Source organism: Salmo salar, chromosome 17 (genome assembly GCF_965601325.2).
Source record: "Salmo salar chromosome 17, fSalSal1, whole genome shotgun sequence".
Taxonomy (NCBI): Eukaryota; Metazoa; Chordata; class Actinopteri; order Salmoniformes; family Salmonidae; genus Salmo; species Salmo salar.
This window is the reverse complement of record NC_138307.1, coordinates 81,036,971-81,064,118: the sequence shown is the minus strand read 5'-3', so window position 1 is coordinate 81,064,118 and position 27,148 is coordinate 81,036,971. Positions and strand designations below refer to the sequence as shown.

Below are 27,148 nucleotides of genomic sequence, written 5' to 3'. Positions count from 1 at the left end.
TATAAATCAGATCCCACTGAAAGGGTTATTTACTGTCCTAAACTGTAGACGTGATCAGATATAAACCAGATCCCACTGAAAGGGTTATTTACTGTCCTAAACTGTAGACGTGATCAGATATAAATCAGATCCCACTGAAAGGGTTATTTACTGTCCTAAACTGTAGACGTGATCAGATATAAACCAGATCCCACTGAAAGGGCTCTTCAGCTGTCCTAAACTGTAGACGTGATCAGATATAAACCAGATCCCACTGAAAGGGTTATTTACTGTCCTAAACTGTAGATATGATCAGATATAAACCAGATCCCACTGAAAGGGTTATTTACTGTCCTAAACTGTAGACGTGATCAGATATAAATCAGATCCCACTGAAAGGGTTATTTACTGTCCTAAACTATAGACGTGATCAGATATAAACCAGATCCCACTGAAAGGGTTATTTACTGTCCTAAACTGTAGAGTGATCAGATATAAACCAGATCCCACTGAAAGGGTTATTTACTGTCCTAAACTGTAGACGTGATCAGATATAAACCAGATCCCAATGAAAGGGTTATTTACTGTCCTAAACTGTAGATGTGATCAGATATAAACCAGATCCCAATGAAAGGGTTATTTACTGTCCTAAACTGTAGATGTGATCAGATATAAACCAGATCCCACTGAAAGAGCTCTTCAGCTGTCCTAAACTGTAGATGTGATCAGATATAAACCAGATCCCACTGAAAGGGTTCTTTAGCCCATCCTAAGATACATGAGGATGAGTCTGATAATGTTTATCACGTTGTTCATTTGAGTGTGTGTGAGAGAGAGAGAGAGAGAGAGAGAGAGAGAGAGAGAAGGAGAGAGAGAAGGAGAGAGAGAGAGACAGAGAGAGAGGGAGAGAGAGACAGAGGGAGAGAAGGAGAGAGAGAGAGACAGAGAGAAAGAGAGAGAGAGAGAGAGAGAGAGAGGGAGAGAGAAGGAGAGAGAGAAGGAGAGAGAGAGACAGGGTTATTTACTGTCCTAAACTGTAGACGTGATCAGATATAAATCAGATCCCACTGAAAGGGTTATTTACTGTCCTAAACTGTAGACGTGATCAGATATAAACCAGATCCCACTGAAAGGGCTCTTCAGCTGTCCTAAACTGTAGACGTGATCAGATATAAACCAGATCCCACTGAAAGGGTTATTTACTGTCCTAAACTGTAGATATGATCAGATATAAACCAGATCCCACTGAAAGGGTTATTTACTGTCCTAAACTGTAGACGTGATCAGATATAAATCAGATCCCACTGAAAGGGTTATTTACTGTCCTAAACTATAGACGTGATCAGATATAAACCAGATCCCACTGAAAGGGTTATTTACTGTCCTAAACTGTAGAGTGATCAGATATAAACCAGATCCCACTGAAAGGGTTATTTACTGTCCTAAACTGTAGACGTGATCAGATATAAACCAGATCCCAATGAAAGGGTTATTTACTGTCCTAAACTGTAGATGTGATCAGATATAAACCAGATCCCAATGAAAGGGTTATTTACTGTCCTAAACTGTAGATGTGATCAGATATAAACCAGATCCCACTGAAAGAGCTCTTCAGCTGTCCTAAACTGTAGATGTGATCAGATATAAACCAGATCCCACTGAAAGGGTTCTTTAGCCCATCCTAAGATACATGAGGATGAGTCTGATAATGTTTATCACGTTGTTCATTTGAGTGTGTGTGAGAGAGAGAGAGAGAGAGAGAGAGAGAGAGAGAGAAGGAGAGAGAGAAGGAGAGAGAGAGAGACAGAGAGAGAGGGAGAGAGAGACAGAGGGAGAGAAGGAGAGAGAGAGAGACAGAGAGAAAGAGAGAGAGAGAGAGAGAGAGAGAGGGAGAGAGAAGGAGAGAGAGAAGGAGAGAGAGAGACAGAGAGATAGTGTAAAGGAGAGAGAGAGAGAAGGAGAGAGAGAGACAGAGAGAGAGTGTAAAGGACATAGGAGTCTGAGATAAGACTGTCTGGTGTATGTTGTGTGACTGACAAGGTGGGTAACACAGACGGACATGGAGAGAGAGAGGGGGTGATGAGAGGCGAGGAGGGGTGAGGAGAGGAGATTCAGGGCTCAGGCACAGCCAGGGGTGAAAGGCGGTGCTCAGCTCAAACTGATAGCCCTGGGACGTGAGGCAGCTGACGGACTGACCGTGGTGACAGGAAGCATCTCTGAGACGATGTTTACTCCACGGGAATATCTACAGGCCTAAGTCTCTGCTAAAAAGAGCTAGGCTCTCCTCTTGTCTCATCTCATCTCTATCATCTGTCTGGTCCTAGCTGTCCGATAACCGGATGATTCAGAGATTTAGAGGGAGAGATGCCACTCGGTCCGGCCCAGACACCAAGACATGCCGACTGACACTCACAAATCAACTAAATAGGACTGAGGCAGTCCTGCTGTGAAAACTCCAGCGACATTTTTCCACTTTTTCATCATTTTATTCTCTCCGCACGTGTCTAATGCTATTCAATGATGAACATGACATACTCGCAAATCAACCAAACAGGATTGGGAGACAGCGCTGCTGCTGGGAAAACTCCAGTGTCATTCTACCTCTTCTTTTCTCTATATGTACACTTGTTGTCTAATGCTTGGCCTGTTCACCCGTTACCGTCTAGAAGGCAGAGGAGACACTACAGGTGCATCAAAGCTGGGACCGAGAGACTGAAAACCAGCTTCTATCAGACTGTTAAACAGTTACCACTAGCCAGCCTCCGCCCAGTACTCTACCCTGAACCTTAATCACCGTTACTAGCAGGCTACCACCCGGTACTCTACCCTGAACCTTAGTCACCGTTACTAGCAGGCTACCACCCGGTACTCTACCCTGAACCTTAATCACCGTTACTAGCAGGCTACCACCCGGTACTCTACCCTGAACCTTAGTCACCGTTACTAGCAGGCTACCACCCGGTACTCTACCCTGAACCTTAGTCACCGTTACTAGCAGGCTACCACCCGGTACTCTACCCTGAACCTTAATCACCGTTACTAGCAGGCTACCACCCGGTACTCTACCCTGAACCTTAATCACCGTTACTAGCAGGCTACCACCCGGTACTCTACCCTGCCCTGAACCTTAGTCACCGTTACTAGCAGGCTACCACCCGGTACTCTACCCTGAACCTTAGTCACCGTTCCTAGCCGGCTACCACCAGGTACTGCACCCTGAACCCTAGTCACCGTTACTAGCAGGCTACCACCCGATACTCTACCCTGAACCTTAGTCACCGTTACTAGCAGGCTACCACCCGGTACTCTACCCTGAACCTTAGTCACCGTTACTAGCCGGCTACCACCCGGTACTCTACCCTGCCCTGAACCTTAGTCATCGTTACTAGCAGGCTACCACCAGGTACTCTACCCTGAACCTTAGTCACCGTTACTAGCAGGCTACCACCCGGTACTCTACCCTGAACCTTAGTCACCGTTACTAGCCGGCTACCACCAGGTACTGTACCCTGAACCCTAGTCACCGTTACTAGCAGGCTACCACCCGATACTCTACCCTGAACCTTAGTCACCGTTACTAGCAGGCTACCACCCGGTACTCTACCCTGAACCTTAGTCACCGTTACTAGCAGGCTACCACCCGGTACTCTACCCTGAACCTTAGTCACCGTTACTAGCAGGCTACCACCCGGTACTCTACCCTAAACCTTAGTCACCGTTACTTGTAGGCTACCACCCGGTACTCTACCCTGAACCTTAGTCACCGTTACTAGCAGGCTACCACCCGGTACTCTACCCTGAACCTTAGTCACCGTTACTAGCAGGCTACCACCAGGTACTCTACCCTGCACTGAACCTTAGTCACCGTTACTAGCCGGCTACCACCCGGTACTCTACCCTGCCCTGAACCTTAGTCACCGTTACTAGCAGGCTACCACCAGGTACTCTACCCTGAACCTTAGTCACCGTTACTAGCAGGCTACCACCCGGTACTCTACCCTGAACCTTAGTCACCGTTACTAGCTGGCTACCCCCCGGTACTCTACCCTGAACCTTAGTCATCGTTACTAGCCGGCTACCTCCTGGTACTCTACCCTGAACTACTGTCCATACACACAATCCTATAAAACTACTGTCCATACACACCATCCGATTTAACTACTGTCTATGCACACCATCCTACATAACTACTGTCTATACTGTCTATACACACCATCCTATATAACTACTGTCTATACTGTCTATACACACCATCATATAATACTACTGTCTATACTGTCTATACACACCATCCTATATAACTACTGTCTATACTGTCTATACACACCATCATATACAACTACTGTCCATACACACCATGCTATATAACTACTGTCTATACTGTCTATACACACCATCCTATATAACTACTGTCTATACTGTCTATACACACCATCATATAATACTACTGTCTATCCTGTCTATACACACCATCCTATATAACTACTGTCTCTACACACCATCCTATATAACTACTGTCCATACACACCATCCTATATAACTACTGTCTATAAACACCATCCTATATAACTACTGTCTATACACACCATCATATAATACTACTGTCTATACACACCATCCTATATAACTACTGTCTATACACACCATCCTATATAACTACTGTCTATACTGTCTATACACACCATCCTATATAACTACTGTCTATACACACCATCCTATATAACTACTGTCTATACTGTCTATAAACACCATCCTATACAACTACTGTCTATACACACCATCCTATATAACTACTGTCTATACACACCATCCTATATAACTACTGTCTATACACACCATCCTATATAACTACTGTCTATACACACCATGCTATATAACTACTGTCTATAAACACCATCCTATATAACTACTGTCCATACACACCATCCTATATAACTACTGTCTATACACACCATCCTATATAACTACTGTCCATACACACCATCCTATATAACTACTGTCTATACACACCATCCTATATAACTACTGTCTATACACACCATCCTATATAACTACTGTCTATACACACCATCCTATATAACTACTGTCTATACACACCATCCTATATAACTACTGTCTATACACACCATCCTATATAACTACTGTCTATACTGTCTATAAACACCATCCTATACAACTACTGTCTATACACACCATCCTATATAACTACTGTCTATACACACCATCCTATATAACTACTGTCTATACACACCATCCTATATAACTACTGTCTATACACACCATGCTATATAACTACTGTCTATAAACACCATCCTATATAACTACTGTCCATACACACCATCCTATATAACTACTGTCTATACACACCATCCTATATAACTACTGTCTATACACACCATCCTATATAACTACTGTCTATACACACCATCCTATATAACTACTGTCTATACACACCATCCTATATAACTACTGTCTATACACACCATCCTATATAACTACTGTCCATACACACCATCCTATATAACTACTGTCTATACACACCATCCTATATAACTACTGTTTATACACACCATCCTATATAACTACTGTCTATACACACCATCCTATATAACTACTGTCTATACACACCATCCTGTATAACTACTGTCCATACTGTCTATAAACACCATCCTATATAACTACTGTCCATACTGTCTATAAACACCATCCTATATAACTACTGTCTAAACACACCATCCTATATAACTACTGTCTAAACACACCATCCTATATAACTACTGTCTATACACACCATCCTATATAACTACTGTCTATACACACCATCCTATATAACTACTGTCTATACTGTCTATAAACACCATCCTATACAACTACTGTCTATACACACCATCCTATATAACTACTGTCTATACACACCATCCTATATAACTACTGTCTATACTGTCTATAAACACCATCCTATATAACTACTGTCTATAAACACCATCCTATATAACTACTGTCTATACACACCATCCTATATAACTACTGTCTATACACACCATCCTATATAACTACTGTCTGTTCACACCATCCTATATAACTACTGTCTATACACACCATCCTATATAACTACTGTCTATACACACCATCCTATATAACTACTGTCTATACTGTCTATACACACCATCCTATATAACTACTGTCTCTACACACCATCCTATATAACTACTGTCTATAAACACCATCCTATATAACTACTGTCTATACACACCATCCTATATAACTACTGTCTATACACACCATCCTATATAACTACTGTCTATACTGTCTATACACACCATCCTATATAACTACTGTCTATACTGTCTATACACACCATCCTATATAACTACTGTCTATACACACCATCCTATATAACTACTGTCTATAAACACCATCCTGTATAACTACTGTCTATACTGTCTATAAACACCATCCTATATAACTACTACCTATACTGTCTATAAACACCATCCTATACAACTACTGTCTATACACACCATCCTATATAACTACTGTCTATACACACCATCCTATATAACTACTGTCTATACACACCATCCTATATAACTACTGTCTATACACACCATCCTATATAACTACTGTCTATACTGTCTATAAACACCATCCTATACAACTACTGTCTATACACACCATCGTTTACAACTACTGTCTATACTGTCTATACACACCATCCTATATAACTACTGTCTATACTGTCTATAAACACCATCCTATACAACTACTGTCTATACACACCATTCTATATAACTGCTGTCCATACACACCATCCTATATAACTACTGTCTATAAACACCATCCTATATAATGACATTGCTCGTTCTTATATTTCTATATTTCTGAATTCCTCTCTTTTTATTTTGGGGGATTTGTGTGTATTATTTTGTATTGTTAGGTAGGAACATGAACACAGGGAAAATTTCACTGCACCTGTGATAACATCTGCAAAATGTGTGTACGCGACCAATCTAATTCGATTGGTCTGTAGTGATGAACACTGTTTCATAGGTCAGAGACATGGTTTTCTCCATCTGTACACTTGTTGTCTGTTGCTTGGTATGCAGTCATGAACATTGTTTCTTTCACAGGGCTATATAAAACCATTTATCTGGAGAGAGATGTGATTACTGAGATTCAGCCTGCTCCCTAGATGAGCTGTTTATTGTGCTATCACACCCCAGGGGCCGTCTCTCTCTCTCTCTCTCTCTCTCTCTCTCTCTCTCTCTCTCTCTCTCTCTCTCTCTCTCTCTCTCTCTCTCTCTCTCTCTCTCTCTCTCTCTCTCTCTCTCATTTTTTTCTCCTCCCTCCAACTCTCTTCCTCTCCTCCCTGCACCCCATTCTCATTTTGGAGGAAAAGTCCCTCTGATTTATATGCAAAGTTTATTTTATTTTATTAAACCCAAATTGTTCATATCAAACATCCAGGAGATTAATTCAATCTAAACGCTGTCATAGTTTAGTATGCAATACAGGTGTGGTTGAGGTGTTACTGTGGAATATAATAATACAGGTGTGGTTGAGGTGTTACTGTAGAATATAATAATACAGGTGTGGTTGAGGTGTTACTGTGGAATATAATAATACAGGTGTGGTTGAGGTGTTACTGTAGAATATAATAATACAGGTGTGGTTGAGGTGTTACTGTGGAATATAATAATAAAGGTGTGGTTGAGGTGTTACTGTAGAATATAATAATACAGGTGTGGTTGAGGTGTTACTGTGGAATATAATAATACAGGTGTGGTTGAGGTGGTACTGTAGAATATAATAATACAGGTGTGGTTGAGGTGGTACTGTAGAATATAATAATACAGGTGTGGTTGAGGTGGTACTGTAGAATATAATAATACAGGTGTGGTTGAGGTGTTACTGTGGAATATAATAATACAGGTGTGGTTGAGGTGTTACTGTAGAATATAATAATACAGGTGTGGTTGAGGTGTTACTGTAGAATATAATAATACAGGTGTGGTTGAGGTGTTACTGTAGAATATAATAATACAGGTGAGGTTGAGGTGTTACTGTAGAATATAATAATACAGGTGTGGTTGAGGTGTTACTGTAGAATATAATAATACAGGTGTGGTTGAGGTGTTACTGTAGAATATAATAATGCAGGTGTGGTTGAGGTGTTACTGTAGAATATAATAATACAGGTGTGGTTGAGGTGTTACTGTAGAATATAATAATACAGGTGTGGTTGAGGTGTTACTGTGGAATATAATAATACAGGTGTGGTTGAGGTGTTACTGTAGAATATAATAATACAGGTGTGGTTGAGGTGTTACTGTAGAATATAATAATACAGGTGTGGTTGAGGTGTTACTGTAGAATATAATAATACAGGTGTGGTTGAGGTGTTACTGTAGAATATAATAATACAGGTGTGGTTGAGGTGGTACTGTAGAATATAATAATACAGGTGTGGTTGAGGTGTTACTGTAGAATATAATAATACAGGTGTGGTTGAGGTGTTACTGTAGAATATAATAATACAGGTGTGGTTGAGGTGTTACTGTAGAATATAATAATACAGGTGTGGTTGAGGTGTTACTGTAGAATATAATAATACAGGTGTGGTTGAGGTGTTACTGTAGAATATAATAATACAGGTGTGGTTGAGGTGTTACTGTGGAATATAATAATACAGGTGTGGTTGAGGTGTTACTGTAGAATATAATAATACAGGTGTGGTTGAGGTGTTACTGCAGAATATAATAATACAGGTGTGGTTGAGGTGTTACTGTAGAATATAATAATACAGGTGTGGTTGAGGTGTTACTGTAGAATATAATAATACAGGTGTGGTTGAGGTGTTACTGTAGAATATAATAATACAGGTGAGGTGTTACTGTGGAATATAATAATACAGGTGTGGTTGAGGTGTTACTGTAGAATATAATAATACAGGTGTGGTTGAGGTGGTACTGTAGAATATAATAATACAGGTGTGGTTGAGGTGTTACTGTAGAATATAATAATACAGGTGTGGTTGAGGTGTTACTGTAGAATATAATAATACAGTGGTGTGCCTGTGTGCATGGCATACCAATAGCCTACCTTCTTGTATGCGATCCAGTCGAACACTCTGTCTATGTCCGTGGCGTCGTACACCTCCTGAGAGATAGGATGGGAGCTGGCCAGACCGTCCAGCATCATCACCTCATGGAGAACATCAGTCAGGAAACGCTGCTTCTCCTGAGGGTCACAGGGTCAGAGGTCAAAGGTCAGAGAGGTCGATGACACACGAGATAGGTGTCAGTCACTACTGTAGCAAAACAACAACGAATACAACGGGGAAGCACTTGGAAAGAGGTCTTCTGAACTCAGTAGGACTACTTGGTTAAATAAAGAGGTCTTCTGAACTCAGTAGGACTACTTGGTTAAATAAAGAGGTCTTCTGACCTCAATGGGACTACTTGGTTAAATAAAGAGGTCTTCTGAACTCAATAGGACTAATTGGTTAAATAAAGAGGTCTTCTGACCTCAATGGGACTACTTGGTTAAATAAAGAGGTCTTCTGAACTCAATAGGACTACTTGGTTAAATAAAGAGGTCTTCTGACCTCAATGGGACTACTTGGTTAAATAAAGAGATCTTCTGAACTCAGTAGGACTACTTGGTTAAATAAAGAGGTCTTCTGAACTCAGTAGGACTACTTGGTTAAATAAAGAGGTCTTTTGACCTCAATGGGACTACTTGGTTAAATAAAGAGATCTTCTGAACTCAGTAGGACTACTTGGTTAAATAAAGAGGTCTTCTGAACTCAGTAGGACTACTTGGTTAAATAAAGAGATCTTCTGACCTCAACGGGACTACTTGGTTAAATAAAGAGGTTTTCTGACCTCAATGGGACTACTTGGTTAAATAAAGAGGTCTTCTGACCTCAATGGGACTACTTGGTTAAATAAAGAGGTCTTCTGACCTCAATGGGACTACTTGGTTAAATAAAGAGATCTTCTGAGCTCAACGGGACTACTTGGTTAAATGAAGAGGTCTTCTGAACTCAATATGACTACTTGGTTAAATAAAGAGGTCTTCTGAACTCAGTAGGACTACTTGGTTAAATAAAGAGGTCTTCTGAACTCAGTAGGACTACTTGGTTAAATAAAGAGGTCTTCTGACCTCAATAGGACTACTTGGTTAAATAAAGAGGTCTTCTGACCTCAATGGGACTACTTGCGTGGCGGATGAATCAAAATTAGTTGGGTAACATAGATAACATAGATGTTTTATTTGTATAATATGCTTATGTGAGATACTTGTCATTAGAATGTATCCCTTTGGATAATGAATGCTGGCAGTTGCACTTTTCCCTTAGCTAGGGCTCAGTCACTTGGGGCCCAGAGAGGGGAGAGGTTAGGCTTGTCTTTCCCATGTCCCTAGTGCTATGCAGAATATCAGAAAGGGAAGAGGACAGAATGGAACATTGTCTTCATATGTGAATGTGTCTTTACCTATTCTTAAACCATGTGAAGGGATGGCGTGATTAATGGGGAACCAATTACTTGTCTCCACAATGTCTGTGTGCAAGTCACTCCCCTCAGTGAGCTTGTCCAGGAGTGGAGTCAAGAGGGGGTTTACTTGAGATGGGAGTATCTAGAGTTGTCAATTGATTTATGCCATTGGATGAGATGGTGTTTTTGTACTATGATGTACCAGGAATGAGATTAGAACCTCGTCTTAGGGACCAAACTGAACGATAATTTTTAGCGAATGTTATCTGGCTATGGGATACTCCTTTCTCAAATATAAAGTCTTTCTTTGTGAACTGTTCCTAAGATCTGTGGTTCGTCATGTACTTTGAGTGGGGTGTATCTTGGCTATAAAAGATCTTTGTACTTTTGTGTTGTCACTTTCAATGGTTCATTGGAGATGGTGCATCATTGAAAGTCAAGTGCTTTTGCAAAGCTCTTATTATTAAAGATGTAGTTTTAAGTATAACTCTGACTGGTGTGTGAAGTTTGTAACTCTCCTCATTTGGTAATGCAGAAATTAGCCACCACACTTGGTTAAATAAAGAGGTCTTCTGACTTCAATGGGACTACATGGTTAAATAAAGGTTAAAAAGAGACAAAGTTATAAAGCTTAGGTAAATGTACTGTATGTACTGAGGTAATGTTTGGGTAAAATTAGGGGGTTCCTGGTAACAGTATTTTCCTGTGGGTCTTATAATGATTGGACTCATCCTACTGAGGACGATGGGGGATAATACCTTTCAATGAGTCTGAGGAAGGTTTGATTCCAATATAATCCATTAATCCAAGATAATTATTATTCAAAGGTGATGAGAGCTCATCGAAATGCACTAACACCCCAAACATTTAGGAGAAAAAACGTCTTGGTAAATGGAACAATCCCACACTTCACACCTCTCCCCCTCAGATAGGGTGAGGCACGACTGCACCACGAGGTGGCAGGAAGGAAAAGGAGAGAACAGCCTTCTGGGTAGTTAATAGCTCATTTGTTATGAAAATTGATTTCCCCGAAAAAGCAAGATGCTAATGTCAGCCTTCTGGGATGTTACGGGAGAGTGGGAAAGAGAGAGAGAGAGAGAGAGAGAGAGAGAGAGAGAGAGAGAGAGAGAGAGAGAGAGAGAGAGAGAGAGAGAGAGAGAGAGAAAGAGAGAGGAGTGTGGTAGACAGAGAGAGAGGGAGAGAGAACCAAAGAGACAGAGAGAGAGAGAGAGAGGGAGACATGATTTGTGCATAATGATGTTTGATTTTAAGCTCTCTGTCCCGTCCGTGTTATGGAGGGAGAGGTGGAGACTTAGCGGACATCGTCACGTCTCAGCCGGAGCGGTTATAAATGCAACATCTTCCTCATAGAGGATTATGAAACAGCTAATTGCCAGTTATCCACTTTATATAGTTTAATAAAACATCTGCCAGCCGCGTTAGTACTTTCTTCTCTTTAAAAAATTAGCGACTCCATTGCCAGAGAATAAGTTTCTGCATGATCAATCCAGCCCCTGAGTAAATCACAGTGGTTTTTTCTCCATTCCTTTTTATTTATAACATTATATTAATCTTAATGGAGTTCTTATTGTATGACATTATATTCCTCTTAATGGAGTTCTTATTGTATGACATTATATTCCTCTTAATGGAGTTCTTATTGTATGACATTATATTAATCTTAATGGAGTTTTTATTGTATGACATTATATTCCTCTTAATGGAGTTCTTATTGTATGACATTATATTCCTCTTAATGGAGTTCTTATTGTATAACATTATATTCCTCTTAATGGAGTTCTTATTGTATGACATTATATTAATCTTAATGGAGTTCTTATTGTATGACATTATATTAATCTTAATGGAGTTCTTATTGTATGACATTATATTCCTCTTAATGGAGTTCTTATTGTATGACATTATATTCCTCTTAATGGAGTTCTTATTGTATAACATTATATTCCTCTTAATGGAGTTCTTATTGTATAACATTATATTCCTCTTAATGGAGTTCTTATTGTATAACATTATATTCCTCTTAATGGAATTCTTATAAGGCAACCCAGATTGTGTGTTGATTCTTATTAAAAAAGTAATTAAACATTGATAATGTAATACTGAATTATGGTAATTATGCTCAACTAGATTATTCTCTATGGAAATAAATGTTGGCCGGAAAATCATTGCTGTGTGCCATCTCTCCATCTATCGATGAAACAATAACAAAACATCTCTCAATGGAACAAACAAACAATTTGATTCTTATTCAGGAGTTGACCATTATTCAAAAGCAACACAAAGCACATTTGAGTGAAATTACCTTCTAATAGAAATGTCCACAACACTAGGTAAGATATAATTACCCTTTGATAATCCAGGGGCAGCTTTCAGTGTTTTGTTTTGAAGTCTTTCAAAGACATTAAGTACTCAATATTCTTTTGATTACAATATAGAAGGGATGCTGTAACCAGTTAATAATAATGGAAAAAAGTAGTCCACCATATAGGGAATAGGGTGTCATTTGGGACGCAGATAATAACAATGTCTGTTGCCTTACGTGAGTAAACAATAATATTGACTTAATTATTGCAGTCAATCACTATGGCAAAGCAGCAGTTATTTTATGTTTGAGGAATACGTTTAGAGTTTATATTCTGTCTGTATTCCTGGCTGGACAAATTTAAGTATGAGTGAGATGTCATGGCTCGCGAGTGGCCCAGCGGTCTAAGACACTGCACCTCAGTGCTAGAGGTGTCACTACAGACCCTGGTTCGATTCCAGGCTGTATCACAGAGGTCTAAGACACTGCACCTCAGTGCTAGAGGCATCACTACAGACCCATCACTACAGAGGCTGTATCATAACCGGCCGTGATTGGGAGTCCCATAGAGCAGCGCGCAATTGACCCAGCGTCGTCCGAGTTTGGCCGGGGTAGGCCGTCATTGTAAATAATAATTTGTTCTTAACTAACTTGCCCAGTTAAATAAAGGTTCAATAGATAAAATGCGTAGCGGTAGAAACAGTCAAAACTCGTAAAGGATTTTAAAAAACATTGTAATAAATGCAAGTTGGACAATGGATGAAGATACTTCACACTTTTAGAATTTGTATAATCAATAAGATGCTGACTGAATTATTAGCACATAAAACATTTTACTGGAGTGGATAAATAATTCATGTAGTTCAGGTATTGTGGTGGGAATTCAGGTATTCTATTTATTTTCAAATGTCACTTATTATTTTTCTGAGAATGCAGTCATATATACATTTTGTTAGTGTATCAGGTTAAAATTAAATGTGCCTCATTTGCATAAATACACTGGGTATATTTGCATATATGAAACAATTAACATAAAGGGGTGGAACAAGGCTGGAACCACCAAAACACTTGCTCTGTCTAGACCTACCTGCACTAAAATATACTGTCTAGACCTACCTGCACTAAAATATACTGTCTAGATCTACCTGCACTAAAATATACTGTCTAGACCTATCTGCACTAAAATATACTGTCTAGACCTACCTGCACTAAAATATACTGTCTAGATCTACCTGCACTAAAATATACTGTCTAGACCTACCTGCACTAAAATATACTGTCTAGACCTACCTGCACTAAAATATACTGTCTAGATCTACCTGCACTAAAATATACTGTCTAGACCTACCTGCACTAAAATATACTGTCTAGACCTACCTGCACTAAAATATACTGTCTAGATCTACCTGCACTAAAATATACTGTCTAGACCTACCTGCACTAAAATATACTGTCTAGTCCTACCTGCACTAAAATATACTGTCTAGACCTACCTGCACTAAAATATACTGTCTAGACCTACCTGCACTAAAATATACTGTCTAGACCTACCTGCACTCACATGTACTGTCTAGACCTACCTGTACTCACATGTACTGTCTAGTCCTACCTGCACTCACATGTAGTGTCTAGACCTACCTGCACTCACATGTACTGTCTAGTCCTACCTGCACTAAAATATACTGTCTAGATCTACCTGCACTAAAATATACTGTCTAGACCTACCTGCACTAAAATATACTGTCTAGACCTACCTGCACTAAAATATACTGTCTAGAACTACCTGCACACACATGTACTGTCTACACCTACCTGCACTAAAATATACTGTCTAGACCTACCTGCACTAAAATATACTGTCTAGTCCTACCTGCACTAAAATATACTGTCTAGACCTACCTGCACTCACATGTACTGTCTAGTACTACCTGCACTCACATGTACTGTCTAGTCCTACCTGCACTCACATGTACTGTCTAGTCCTACCTGCACTCACATGTACTGTCTAGACCTACCTGCACTCACGTGTACTGTCTAGACCTACCTGCACTCACATGTACTGTCTAGACCTACCTGCACTCACATGTAGTGTCTAGACATACCTGCACTCACATGTAGTGTCTAGTCCTACCTGCACTCACATGTACTGTCTAGTCCTACCTGCACTCACATGTACTTTCTAGACTGCCTCATTAATTATTGTTGCTGTCACGTTCTCTTGCATAATTCAACAAGTGTGTCAATAGAAAGAAACCCTTGGTTTTAAAATCGACACGCTTGGCTCTAGATTCAATTTCACAAAAACAAAAACGATCACCCATCAAAATAAAGTTATGTTTCTTCTCTTTCTTGTGATGTACTGCAAGTGTTGATGAATCTTTAGCGTTCTTATAGCCTATGTATTCCACTGAGCCCATTTCAGCCATTACCAGGATGTGGTTGACAGGTCTTTACAAACATTTACGCGGTTGTAACGTTAACTGGAGAAAAAAAACGACAGGCACAAGCAAAGACTATGAAAGAATCGCAGGAGTAAAATGAAAGTAATCAATCCAGCAAGATTTAAGTGTCAAGTGGATTTTGCCCCCCCCCCCCGGGCATGCGCGTTGCTACTAGCAACATCTGGAGTGAAGAGTGCAACGTCTTGATATTGTCTGGACCCTCTCGCTCAGTCAACTCTATCTGAAGTTATATTATCTGTCCAGGAAAAGACATTGAGGAGGGAGGGAGGGAGGGAGGGAGAAAGTGAGAGAGAGAGAGAGAATGAGGAAGGAGAGATATATACAAGTAGAGAGAGAATAGAGAGAGAGAGAGAGAGAGAGAGAGAGAGAGCGAGAGAGGGACAGAGAGAGAGAGAGCGAGAGAGAGACAGAGAGAGCGAGGGACAGTGTTGACTAGCTAAGGAAGTGTGGATGTCATGTAAGTCACATGACAGCTCTATGAAATGAGTTAACAGAACCCTTCATCTGGACCATGTGTGTCCTCAACATGAGCTTCAGTCCTGATCATATTTCATCTGGGTTATTCTCTCTCTCTGCCCTGCCACTGTATTAAGACTGCTACCTCAGCACTGGGCCGCTGGCCGCTCAGGACTGTGCCCCACACACACACACATACACACCATCTGCCTGCACAGGTCTTACACCTCAGGAAGGCAGTGCCTGTGTCCCAAATCGCATCCTAATCCCTATATTGCATTATGTTTGACCAGAGCGTGTCAAAAGTAGTGCACTATAAAGGGTACAGGTTGTCATTTGGGACACAACCAGTTCCTTCCTTCTAATGAGGCGTTCCTCAGCAGACTGTCTAGCAGAGAGAGACACAGAGAGAAACAAAGAGAGAAACAGACAGAGAGAGAGAAACAGAAACAGAGAGAGATACAGAGAGAGAGATAATTAGAGAGAGAGAGAGAGAGAGAGAGACAAAGAGAGTGAGAGATGTAAACAAAGAGAAACAGACAGAGAGAGAAACAGAGAGAGATACAGACAGAGAGAGAGAAACAGAGAGAGATACGGACAGAGAGAGAGAGATACAGACAGAGAGAGAGAAACAGACAGAGAGAGAGATACAGACAGAGAGAGAGATACAGACAGAGAGAGAGAAACAGAGAGAGATACAGACAGAGAGAGAGATACAGACAGAGAGAGAGATACAGACAGAGAGAGAGAAACAGACAGAGAGAGAGATACAGACAGAGAGAGAGATACAGACAGAGAGAGAGAAACAGAGAGAGATACAGACAGAGAGAGAGAAACAGAGAGAGATACAGACAGAGAGAGAGAAACAGAGAGAGATACAGACAGAGAGAGAGAGATACAGAGAGAGAGAAACAGAGAGAGAAACAGAGAGAGATACAGACAGAGAGAGAGAAACAGAGAGAGATACAGACAGAGAGAGAGAGATACAGACAGAGAGAGAGAAACAGACAGAGAGAGAGAGATACAGACAGAGAGAGAGATACAGACAGAGAGAGAGATACAGACAGAGAGAGAGATACAGACAGAGAGAGAGAGAAACAGACAGAGAGAGAGAGATACAGACAGAGAGAGAGAAACAGACAGAGAGAGAGATACAGACAGAGAGAGAAACAGACAGAGAGAGAGATACAGACAGAGAGAGAAACAGACAGAGAGAGAGATACAGACAGAGAGAGAGATACAGACAGAGAGAGAGATACAGACAGAGAGAGAGAAACAGACAGAGAGAGAGATACAGACAGAGAGAGATACAGACAGAGAGAGAGATACAGACAGAGAGAGAGATACAGACAGAGAGAGAGATACAGACAGAGAGAGAGATACAGACAGAGAGAGAGATACAGACAGAGAGAGAGATACAGACAGAGAGAGAGATACAGACAGAGAGAGAGATACAGACAGAGAGAGAAACAGTTGTTCTATTGCCAACATGACTAGCTAAGTTATAAAATATGATCTTACAGTGTTAGACTTTCACAAGGCAATTCAGAGAGACAGATCATAACTGTGGTGTGGATAGAAAGGAGTCTTGAGTGCATTCAGGTCTGTGTGCCACGATAAACTTTCATCACAATAAACAAACATAAACTCATTCTGTTCACAACAACCCAGGGTGTGATCCCATGTCACCTGGTAACTGTAAATCAAACAGACTCATTGTGTTCAAAACAACCCAGGGTGTGATCCCATGTCACCTGGTAACTGTAAATCAAACAGACTCATTCTGTTCACAACAACCCAGGGTGTGATCCCATGTCACCTGGTAACTGTACATCAAACAGACTCATTCTGTTCACAACAACCCAGGGTGTGACCCCATGTCACCTGGTAACTGTAAATCAAACAGACTCATTCTGTTCACAACAACCCAGGGTGTGACACCATGTCACCTGGTAACTGTAAATCAAACAGACTCATTCTGTTCACAACAACCCAGGGTGTGATCCCATGTCACCTGGTAACTGTACATCAAACAGACTCATTCTGTTCACAACAACCCAGGGTGTGATCCCATGTCACCTGGTAACTGTACATCAAACAGACTCATTCTGTTCACAACAACCCAGGGTGTGATCCCATGTCACCTGGTAACTGTACATCAAACAGACTCATTCTGTTCACAACAACCCAGGGTGTGACCCCATGTCACCTGGTAACTGTAAATCAAACAGACTCATTCTGTTCACAACAACCCAGGGTGTGACCCCATGTCACCTGGTAACTGTACATCAAACATGGTGATGATAAATGTAGACAGTGTACATGACATCAGTTGTATGATATGGAAATGTGAACTGCACATTTGGACTCACAGGTGTTTGGCTTGCTTGTGTGACATCCAGTGGTGTAAAGTACTTAAGTAAAAATACTTTAAAGTACTACTTAAGTAGTTTTTTTTTTTTTGGTATCTGTACTTTACTTTACTATTTATATTTTGGACAACTTTTACTTTTATTTCACTACATTCCTAAAGAAAATGATGTACTTCTTACTCCATACATTTTCCCTGACACCTAAAAGTACTCGTTACATTTTGAATGCTCAGCAGGACAGGAAAATGGTCCAATTCACACACTTATCAAGAGAACATCCCTGGTTATCTGCTGCCTCTGATCTGGTGGACTCACTAAACACACATGCTTTGTTGTAAATGATGTCTGAGTGTTGGAATGTGCCGCTGGCTATCCGTAAATTAAAAACAAGAAAATGGTGCCGTCTGGTTTACTTAAAAGGAATTTTAAATGATGTAGACTTTTACTTTTGATAATTATGTATATTTTATCAATTACTTTTGGTACTTAAGTATATTTTATCAATTACATTTACTTTTGATACTTAAGTATATTCAAAACCAAATACTTTTAGATTTTTACTCAAGTAGTGTTTTACTGGGTGACTTTCACTTGTACTCAAGTATGACTATTGGGTTCTTTTACCACCACTGACGACATCAAAGCTGTATGTATTACAATCCTCAATGGTTCATCTTTCAGAATACATGGAGTCCTCTCTTATTTTACAGCATTTTCCCTCACTCAGACAACAAACAATTAGCACAACTTCTTGTGGTGTGAGGTGCTCAAGTTCAGAACAACCAAACCCCCATACAGAGCTGTGAAGCCAGAGACCCTGCACTCTGACGTCATGCTACTATGTACTCTACGTTCAGAACGACCAAACCCCCATACAGAGCTGTGAAGCCAGAGACCCTGCACTCTGACGTCATGCTACTATGTACTCTACGTTCAGAACGACCAAACCCCCATACAGAGCTGTGAAGCCAGAGACCCTGCACTCTGACGTCATGCTACTATGTACTCTACGTTCAGAACGACCAAACCCCCATACAGAGCTGTGAAGCCAGAGACCCTGCGTTCTGACGTCATGCTACTATGTACTCTACGTTCAGAACGACCAATCCCCCATACAGAGCTGTGAAGCCAGAGACCCTGCACTCTGACGTCATGCTACTATGTACTCTACGTTCAGAACGACCAAACCCCCATACAGAGCTGTGAAGCCAGAGACCCTGCACTCTGACGTCATGCTACTATGTACTCTACGTTCAGAACGACCAAACCCCCATACAGAGCTGTGAAGCCAGAGACCCTGCACTCTGACGTCATGCTACTATGTACTCTACGTTCAGAACGACCAAACCCCCATACAGAGCTGTGAAGCCAGAGACCCTGCACTATGACGTCATGCTACTATGTACTCAACTACGTTCCGACTTCGGAGCTTATTAGTGCCCAAATCTGCCATTTTAAACTGGCATAGAGTGTAAAGGCCTACACTCCTCAGTGCTTGGATGATACCCTGTGTTTGTCATAATCAATACGATGGGGAGACAGAGCTGGTTTCAAGCGCAGGTGTTTATTTGTTAAGGACCACAGGAGGCAGGTAGCTGGGTCCAGGGGCAGGCAGAAGGTCAGACACAGGAGGAGGCAGGTAGCTGGGTCCAGGGGCAGGCAGAAGGTCATACACAGGAGGAGGCAGGTAGCTGGGTCCAGGGGCAGGTAGCTGGGTCCAGGGGCTGGCAGAAGGTCATACACAGGAGGAGGCAGGTAGATGGGTCCAGGGGCAGGTAGCTGGGTCCAGGGGCAGGCAGAAGGTCAGACACAGGAGGAGGCAGGTAGCTGGGTCCAGGGGCAGGCAGAAGGTCATACACAGGAGGAGGCAGGTAGCTGGGTCCAGGGGCAGGCAGAAGGCCAGACACAGGAGGAGGCAGGTAGCTGGGTCCAGGGGCAGGTAGCTGGGTCCAGGGGCAGGTAGCTGGGTCCAGGGGCAGGCAGAAGGTCATACACAGGAGGAGGCAGGTAGCTGGGTCCAGGGGCAGGCAGAAGGTCATACACAGGAGGAGGCAGGTAGCTGGGTCCAGGGGCAGGCAGAAGGTCATACACAGGAGGAGGCAGGTAGCTGGGTCCAGGGGCAGGCAGAAGGTCATACACAGGAGGAGGCAGGTAGCTGGGTCCAGGGGCAGGTAGCTGGGTCCAGGGGCAGGCAGAAGGTCATAAACAGGAGGAGGCAGGTAGCTGGGTCCAGGGGCAGGCAGAAGGTCATAAACAGGAGGAGGCAGGTAGCTGGGTCCAGGGGCAGGCAGAAGGTCATAAACAGGAGGAGGCAGGTAGCTGGGTCCAGGAGCAGGCAGAAGGTCAGACACAGGGGTTCCAACAAGGCAACAGTACAGGCAGGGAAAAGGCTAGTAACGCAGTCTGGGAGATCAGGCAATAGGTTGATAACAGGAAATCTGATAGGCTAAGGTACAGGCAGGGAATCGGCTAAATGCATCGTTAGTGAGGATGGCCAAAAACGATCATACACAGGCGGACTAATACGGGAAAACCAGCACTTCAAATAGAAGTAACAAAACAATCAATACCTCACAATGATGTGGTGTAAAGAACTGAACTAAATAGTGTGTGATAATGACATACAGGTGTGTGAACAGGTGATCAGAATTCAGGTGATTGGGATCTGGAGAGTGAGCTGCGTTCAGGGGATCTATGTGTATGAGAGTGTGAGCTGGAAAGTGGGCTGGAAAGTGATCTGCGTTCAGGGGATATATGTGTTTGAGAGCGTGAGCTGGAAAGTGGGCTGGAAAGTGATCTGCGTTCAGGGGATATATGTGTTTGAGAGCGTGAGCTGGAAAGTAGGCTGGAAAGTGATATGCGTTCAGGGGATATATGTGTTTGAGAGCGTGAGCTGGAAAGTGGGCTGGAAAGTGATCTGCGTTCAGGGGATATATGTGTTTGAGAGTGTGAGTTGGAAGCAGACATTACATTTGTCTGTCTGACTAAGTGTTGAGCTATCTCTGATCAGCAAGGGTAAAGGGTTTGCTGAAAACTGTCCACTTCAGAGAACTTTAGAAAAATGAATGTGTGAATATTAATACGTGAAGTCTCTTGTCATCCTCTTTGTTTATCCCTGTGTAACAGGACTGCATGTTAACAAAGCAGAGAGAGAGAGAGAGGACCACATTTTTCTCCTGATTTAGACACTTTACCAATGGATGAAAAACAGAATGAGTCACACACTTTCTTTCCTCAAGAGCATGAGGTCGGCATCGTGCCTCCTGTAAAAAAAAGAGAGGGCAGGCAGCAACCTCTGCATCAGCCAATCAAATACAGAAGCCAGTATCACGACTGCACTGCCCGCAGTCATAGAGTCAGAGAAAGGCTTCCAATGCTGTTAGAACTATAGAAGTAGAATTAGAATCATTGTGATCTATGGTTGGAACACTGGGCTATTATTGTGTTCCGTTTTGTCATGCTAATGACGGTCTTATCTAATGTGAATAGAACTGCTGTGAGAGGTTATTTTCCATAAAAAGCTGTTGCATCTTACGAGATGCCTGGTCTGTGTCTTCCTGTGTCGGTCTGTGTCTGTCTGCATCAAAGTCATCGCATCAACAAAAGGGACAAAAGAGTTGAAATTGACGAGAATAACTGAAGTGATGATTAGCATATTGTTGTTGTGTTTTTCGAACAAAGAGAGTTTTGAAGTATGGAACACTGTTTCACTGGGCTGTTTTGTGTATTGATGATGCCTGGATATGATCATGTATTTGTTTTGAATTAGTTATATGGGTTGTTTTTCTGAGATAATAATATATATATATATATATATATAATGACGGTAAAGCTAGGCAGCTAGCAGTGATGTCATCATCATCTATTCTCCACACGGTGCCTTTAAGAAAATGTACTGCTGAATTGATTTCTGTTTTGTCTGAAGAACTGCAGACCATTTGACATACATTAGGGGGTCCACTCTGACTAGGTGATTGTTCCACACAAGGAATGCAAAGGCAATAGTCCAAACTATTCACCATACCATGAATATTTTACTGACTGCAATTTAAAAACTCCTTGTTGGGACTATGACGGAGTTGGAAATACTTTTTGTTTTTGCAAAACTGTGATTAGAAATTCAGCAGCTGAGCAATTAGCTGGCGGGTCTGCCAGTCTGGAAGAGCGTAAAAGAGAAAGATGCTTCTAAATTTGTTCTGGACACAAAGAGAGAGGATGGACTATGATAATTTCCCATTAATATAGCCCATGATTGAAACAACTGCCACACAGGAAATGCAAATGTGACAGAAATGATTGGCTGAGACTGTCGTATCTCTTCCTCTCTCTTCTCTTAGCTATACTTGAGTGTCAGGGAGTTATTTAGCCTTGGACAGCAGAAACACTTGAGAATAAGTGGACTGGAAAATATGCATAGCTGCATAACACACTACGGCTACTTCCCAAATGGCACCCTATTCCCTATGTAGTGCACTAGCCCTAGGGGGCTTTGGTCAAAAGACGTGCACTACACTGAGAATATAAAACATTAAGAACACCTGCTATTTTCATGACATAGACTGACCAGGTGAATCCAGGTAAAAACTATGATTCCTTATTGAAGTCACCTGCTAAATCCACAACAATCAGTGTAGAAGAAGGGGAGGAGACAGGTTAAAGAAGGATTTTTAAGCCTTTAGACATGGATTGTGTATGTGTGCAATTCAGAGGGTGAATGGTTAAGACACAAGATTTAAGTGCCTTTGAACGGGGTATGGTAGTAGGTGCCAGGTGCACCGGTTTATGTTAAGAACTGCAACGCTGCTGGGTTTTTCACACTTAACAGTTTCAGTGTGTATCAAGAATGTTCCACCACCCAAAGGACATCCAGCCAACTTGACACAACTGTGGGAAGCATTGGAGTCGACATGGGCCAGCATCCCTGTCGAACACTTTCGACACCTTGCAGAGTCCCATGCCACGATGAATTGAGGCTGTTCTGAGGGGCAAAAGGGAGCGCAACTCAATATTAGGAAGGTGTTCCTAATGTTTTGTATACTCAGTGTATGTAGGGGAAGAGGGAGTAATTTAGAACACATCCTTAAGCTATTAATAGACAGGGGGTGTCTTCCATAGATACTGTTAATATTCCATACGTTGTGGTTGCCTTGGCAACATCTCAGTTAAGCAGTAGGTTGACAGATAATATACAGGATCTCTATTGTCATAGCGATTAAATTCCATTGATGAAAGAAATATCACAATGGTAGTTGTACAAGGGGGTTAATTCATTTTCATCAATAATATACCGTCGCAAATTCAATATCACATTAATAACATTTACACTTAACACATTCAATTATAGTTTTTTCTATACACTGTAAACTCCATTACAGTGCAACACCATTCTTTGTCATGCTAATGCTCCTGTAATCAAACAAACGTGGGTTATATTTCATTAACCAGGTCAGACTTAATGTATCTCTAATTCAATCACAAACACAGCTCAGCGGAGAGCGAATAGGAGCGGAACTACGATTTGCATAATTGTTCATATTAATGTTTGCATTAATTGCATGGGTCTCATAGGCCTTTCCTGTGAATGGCGCTTACTACAATATCTCTACATCTGCATTACATTTCAGCAAGAAGTGAAGATCACATATCAGTCAACTAGTTAGCTGGGGTTACGGCTGAACATGGGTTATGTACATATCAACATCAGTCAACTAGTTAGCTGGGATATGGGCTGAACATGGGTTATGTACATATCAACATCAGTCAACTAGTTAGCTGGGGTTACAGCTGAACATGGGTTATGTACATATCAACATCAGTCAACTAGTTAGCTGGGGTTACGGCTGAACATGGGTTATGTACATATCAACATCAGTCAACTAGTTAGCTGGGGTTACGGCTGAACATGGGTTATGTACATATCAACATCAGTCAACTAGTTAGCTGGGGTTACGGCTGAACATGGGTTATGTACATATCAACATCAGTCAACTAGTTAGCTGGGGTTACGGCTGAACATGGGTTATGTACATATCAACATCAGTCAACTAGTTAGCTGGGGTTACAGCTGAACATGGGTTATGTACATATCAACATCAGTCAACTAGTTAGCTGGGGTTACGGCTGAACATGGGTTATGTACATATCAACATCAGTCAACTAGTTAGCTGGGATATGGGCTGAACATGATATTGGTATTGTGTGATGGTACAGTCCAGTAGTGGGATATTGGTACTGTGTGATGGTCGAGTCCAGTAGTGTGATATTGGTACTGTGTGATGGTACAGTCCAGTAGTGTGATATTGGTACTGTGTGATGGTACAGTCCAGTCCAGTGTGATATTGGTACTGTGTGATGGTCCAGTCCAGTCCAGTGTGATATTGGTACTGTGTGATGGTACAGTCCAGTCCAGTGTGATATTGGTACTGTGTGATGGTACAGTCCAGTCCAGTGTGATATTGGTACTGTGTGATGGTACAGTCCAGTCCAGTGTGATATTGGTACTGTGTGATGGTACAGTCCAGTCCAGTGTGATATTGGTACTGTGTGATGGTACAGTCCAGTCCAGTGGGATATAGGTACTGTGTGATGGTCCAGTCCAGTGCGTTGCACTGCGTGCCTAGTGTCCTAGTGCCAGGCATTGAGATATGGGTCTTCAATGAGTCCCCCACAGGGAATGGTACGACTTTCAATTCAAATACTGCCATCGCTACTGAGATGGAATCAGTGTAAATTACTACAGCAACGCAAGATTTATGTGGCCTGTCACTGTTCAGTTTTTACCTAGAGATAAATTGGAAATGCATGGAAACAAACTATTTTTCTACATTAGCATAAATACGTCTCCGTCTGGAAACTGGAAGTGACTTTTACCAAACAACATTTTGTTCCGCCCCACCAAACTCTTTATGACGGATTATTTTATTGTAAGTGAGAGATGCATGAACTCATCGGCCCCTAAACGATGATGAATAAGGAATAAAAATGGGTCAAATTGAGATTGAAGGGTTTCAGATGTAATGGTTAAAATAGAGGGCTAGAGGTTTATAATGCTAGATGTAAACAGTATGGACAGACTAATCAGTCAATACTATTGTATCTTGTTTGGTAAATTGAGAATAAACTGTAACTTGTCTTTGTTCCAACTGACAGTCATTATAATAAACTGCTCCTTGTCTTTGTTCCAACTGACAGTCATTATAATAAACTGCTCCTTGTCTTTGTTCCAACTGACAGTCATTATAATAAACTGCTCCTTGTCTTTGTTCCAACTGACAGTCACTATAATAAACTGCTCCTTGTCTTTGTTCCAACTGACAGTCATTATAATAAACTGCTCCTTGTCTTTGTTCCAACTGACAGTCATTATAATAAACTGCTCCTTGTCTTTGTTCCAACTGACAGTCATTAAAATAAACTGCTCCTTGTCTTTGTTCCAACTGACAGCCATTTTAATAAACTGCTCCTTGTCTTTGTACCAACTGACAGTCATTATAATAAACTGCTCCTTGTCTTTGTTCCAACTGACAGTCATTACAATAAACTGCTCCTTGTCTTTGTACCAAATGACAGTCATTAGAATAAACTGCTCCTTGTCTTTGTTCCAACTGACAGTCATTATAATAAACTGCTCCTTGTCTTTGTACCAACTGACAGTCATTATAATACACTGCTCCTTGTCTTTGTTCCAACTGACAGTCATTATAATAAACTGCTCCTTGTCTTTGTTCCAACTGACAGTCATTATAATAAACTGCTCCTTGTCTTTGTTCCAACTGACAGTCATTATAATAAACTGCTCCTTGTCTTTGTTCCAACTGACAGTCATTATAATAAACTGCTCCTTGTCTTTGTTGCAACTGACAGTCATTATAATAAACTGCTCCTTGTCTTTGTTCCAACTGACAGTCATTATAATAAACTGCTCCTTGTCTTTGTTCCAACTGACAGTCATTAGAATAAACTGCTCCTTGTCTTTGTTCCAACTGACAGTCATTATAATAAACTGCTCCTTGTCTTTGTACCAACTGACAGTCATTATAATAAACTGCTCCTTGTCTTTGTTCCAACTGACAGTCATTATAATAAACTGTTCCTTGTCTTTGTTCCAGCTGACAGTCATTATAATAAACTGCTCCTTGTCTTTGTACCAACTGACAGTCATTATAATAAACTGCTCCTTGTCTTTGTACCAACTGACAGTCATTATATTAAACTGCTCCTTGTCTTTGTTCCAACTGACAGTCATTATAATAAACTGCTCCTTGTCTTTGTTCCAACTGACAGTCATTAGAATAAACTGTTCCTTGTCTTTGTTCCAACTGACAGTCATTATAATAAACTGCTCCTTGTCTTTGTTCCAACTGACAGTCATTATAATAAACTGCTCCTTGTCTTTGTTCCAACTGACAGTCATTATAATAAACTGCTCCTTGTCTTTGTTCCAACTGACAGAGTCATTAGAATTAAGTGCTCCTTGTCTTTGTTCCAACTGACAGTCATTACAATAAACTGCTCCTTGTCTTTGTTCCAACTGACAGTCATTATAATAAACTGCTCCTTGTCTTTGTTCCAACTGACAGTCATTAGAATAAACTGCTCCTTGTCTTTGTTCCAACTGACAGTCATTATAATAAACTGCTCCTTGTCTTTGTTCCAACTGACAGTCAATATAATAAACTGCTCCTTGTCTTTGTTCCAACTGACAGTCATTACAATAAACTGCTCCTTGTCTTTGTTCCAACTGACAGTCATTATAATAAACTGCTCCTTGTCTTTGTTCCAACTGACAGCCATTAGAATAAACTGCTCCTTGTCTTTGTTCCAACTGACAGTCATTAGAATAAACTGCTCCTTGTCTTTGTTCCAACTGACAGTCATTATAATAAACTGTTCCTTGTCTTCGTTCCAACTGACAGTCATTATAATAAACTGCTCCTTGTCTTTGTTCCAACTGACAGTCATTTTAATAAACTGCTCCTTGTCTTTGTACCAACTGACAGTCATTATAATAAACTGCTCCTTGTCTTTGTTCCAACTGACAGTCATTATAATAAACTG

The 27,148-nt window shown here is 41.1% G+C and overlaps 1 protein-coding gene across 1 annotated transcript in view; it reads right to left on the bottom strand.

Moving 5' to 3' along the window:
- Positions 1-27,148, bottom strand: part of LOC123731884 (thyrotropin-releasing hormone-degrading ectoenzyme) — a 464,288-nt gene that overhangs the window by 190,025 nt on the left and 247,115 nt on the right. Inside the window, exon 6 of the mRNA XM_082964249.1 lies at positions 9,082-9,219. Coding sequence (XP_082820375.1) covers positions 9,082-9,219 — 138 coding nt within the window. The remainder of the gene's footprint in view (positions 1-9,081; positions 9,220-27,148) is intronic.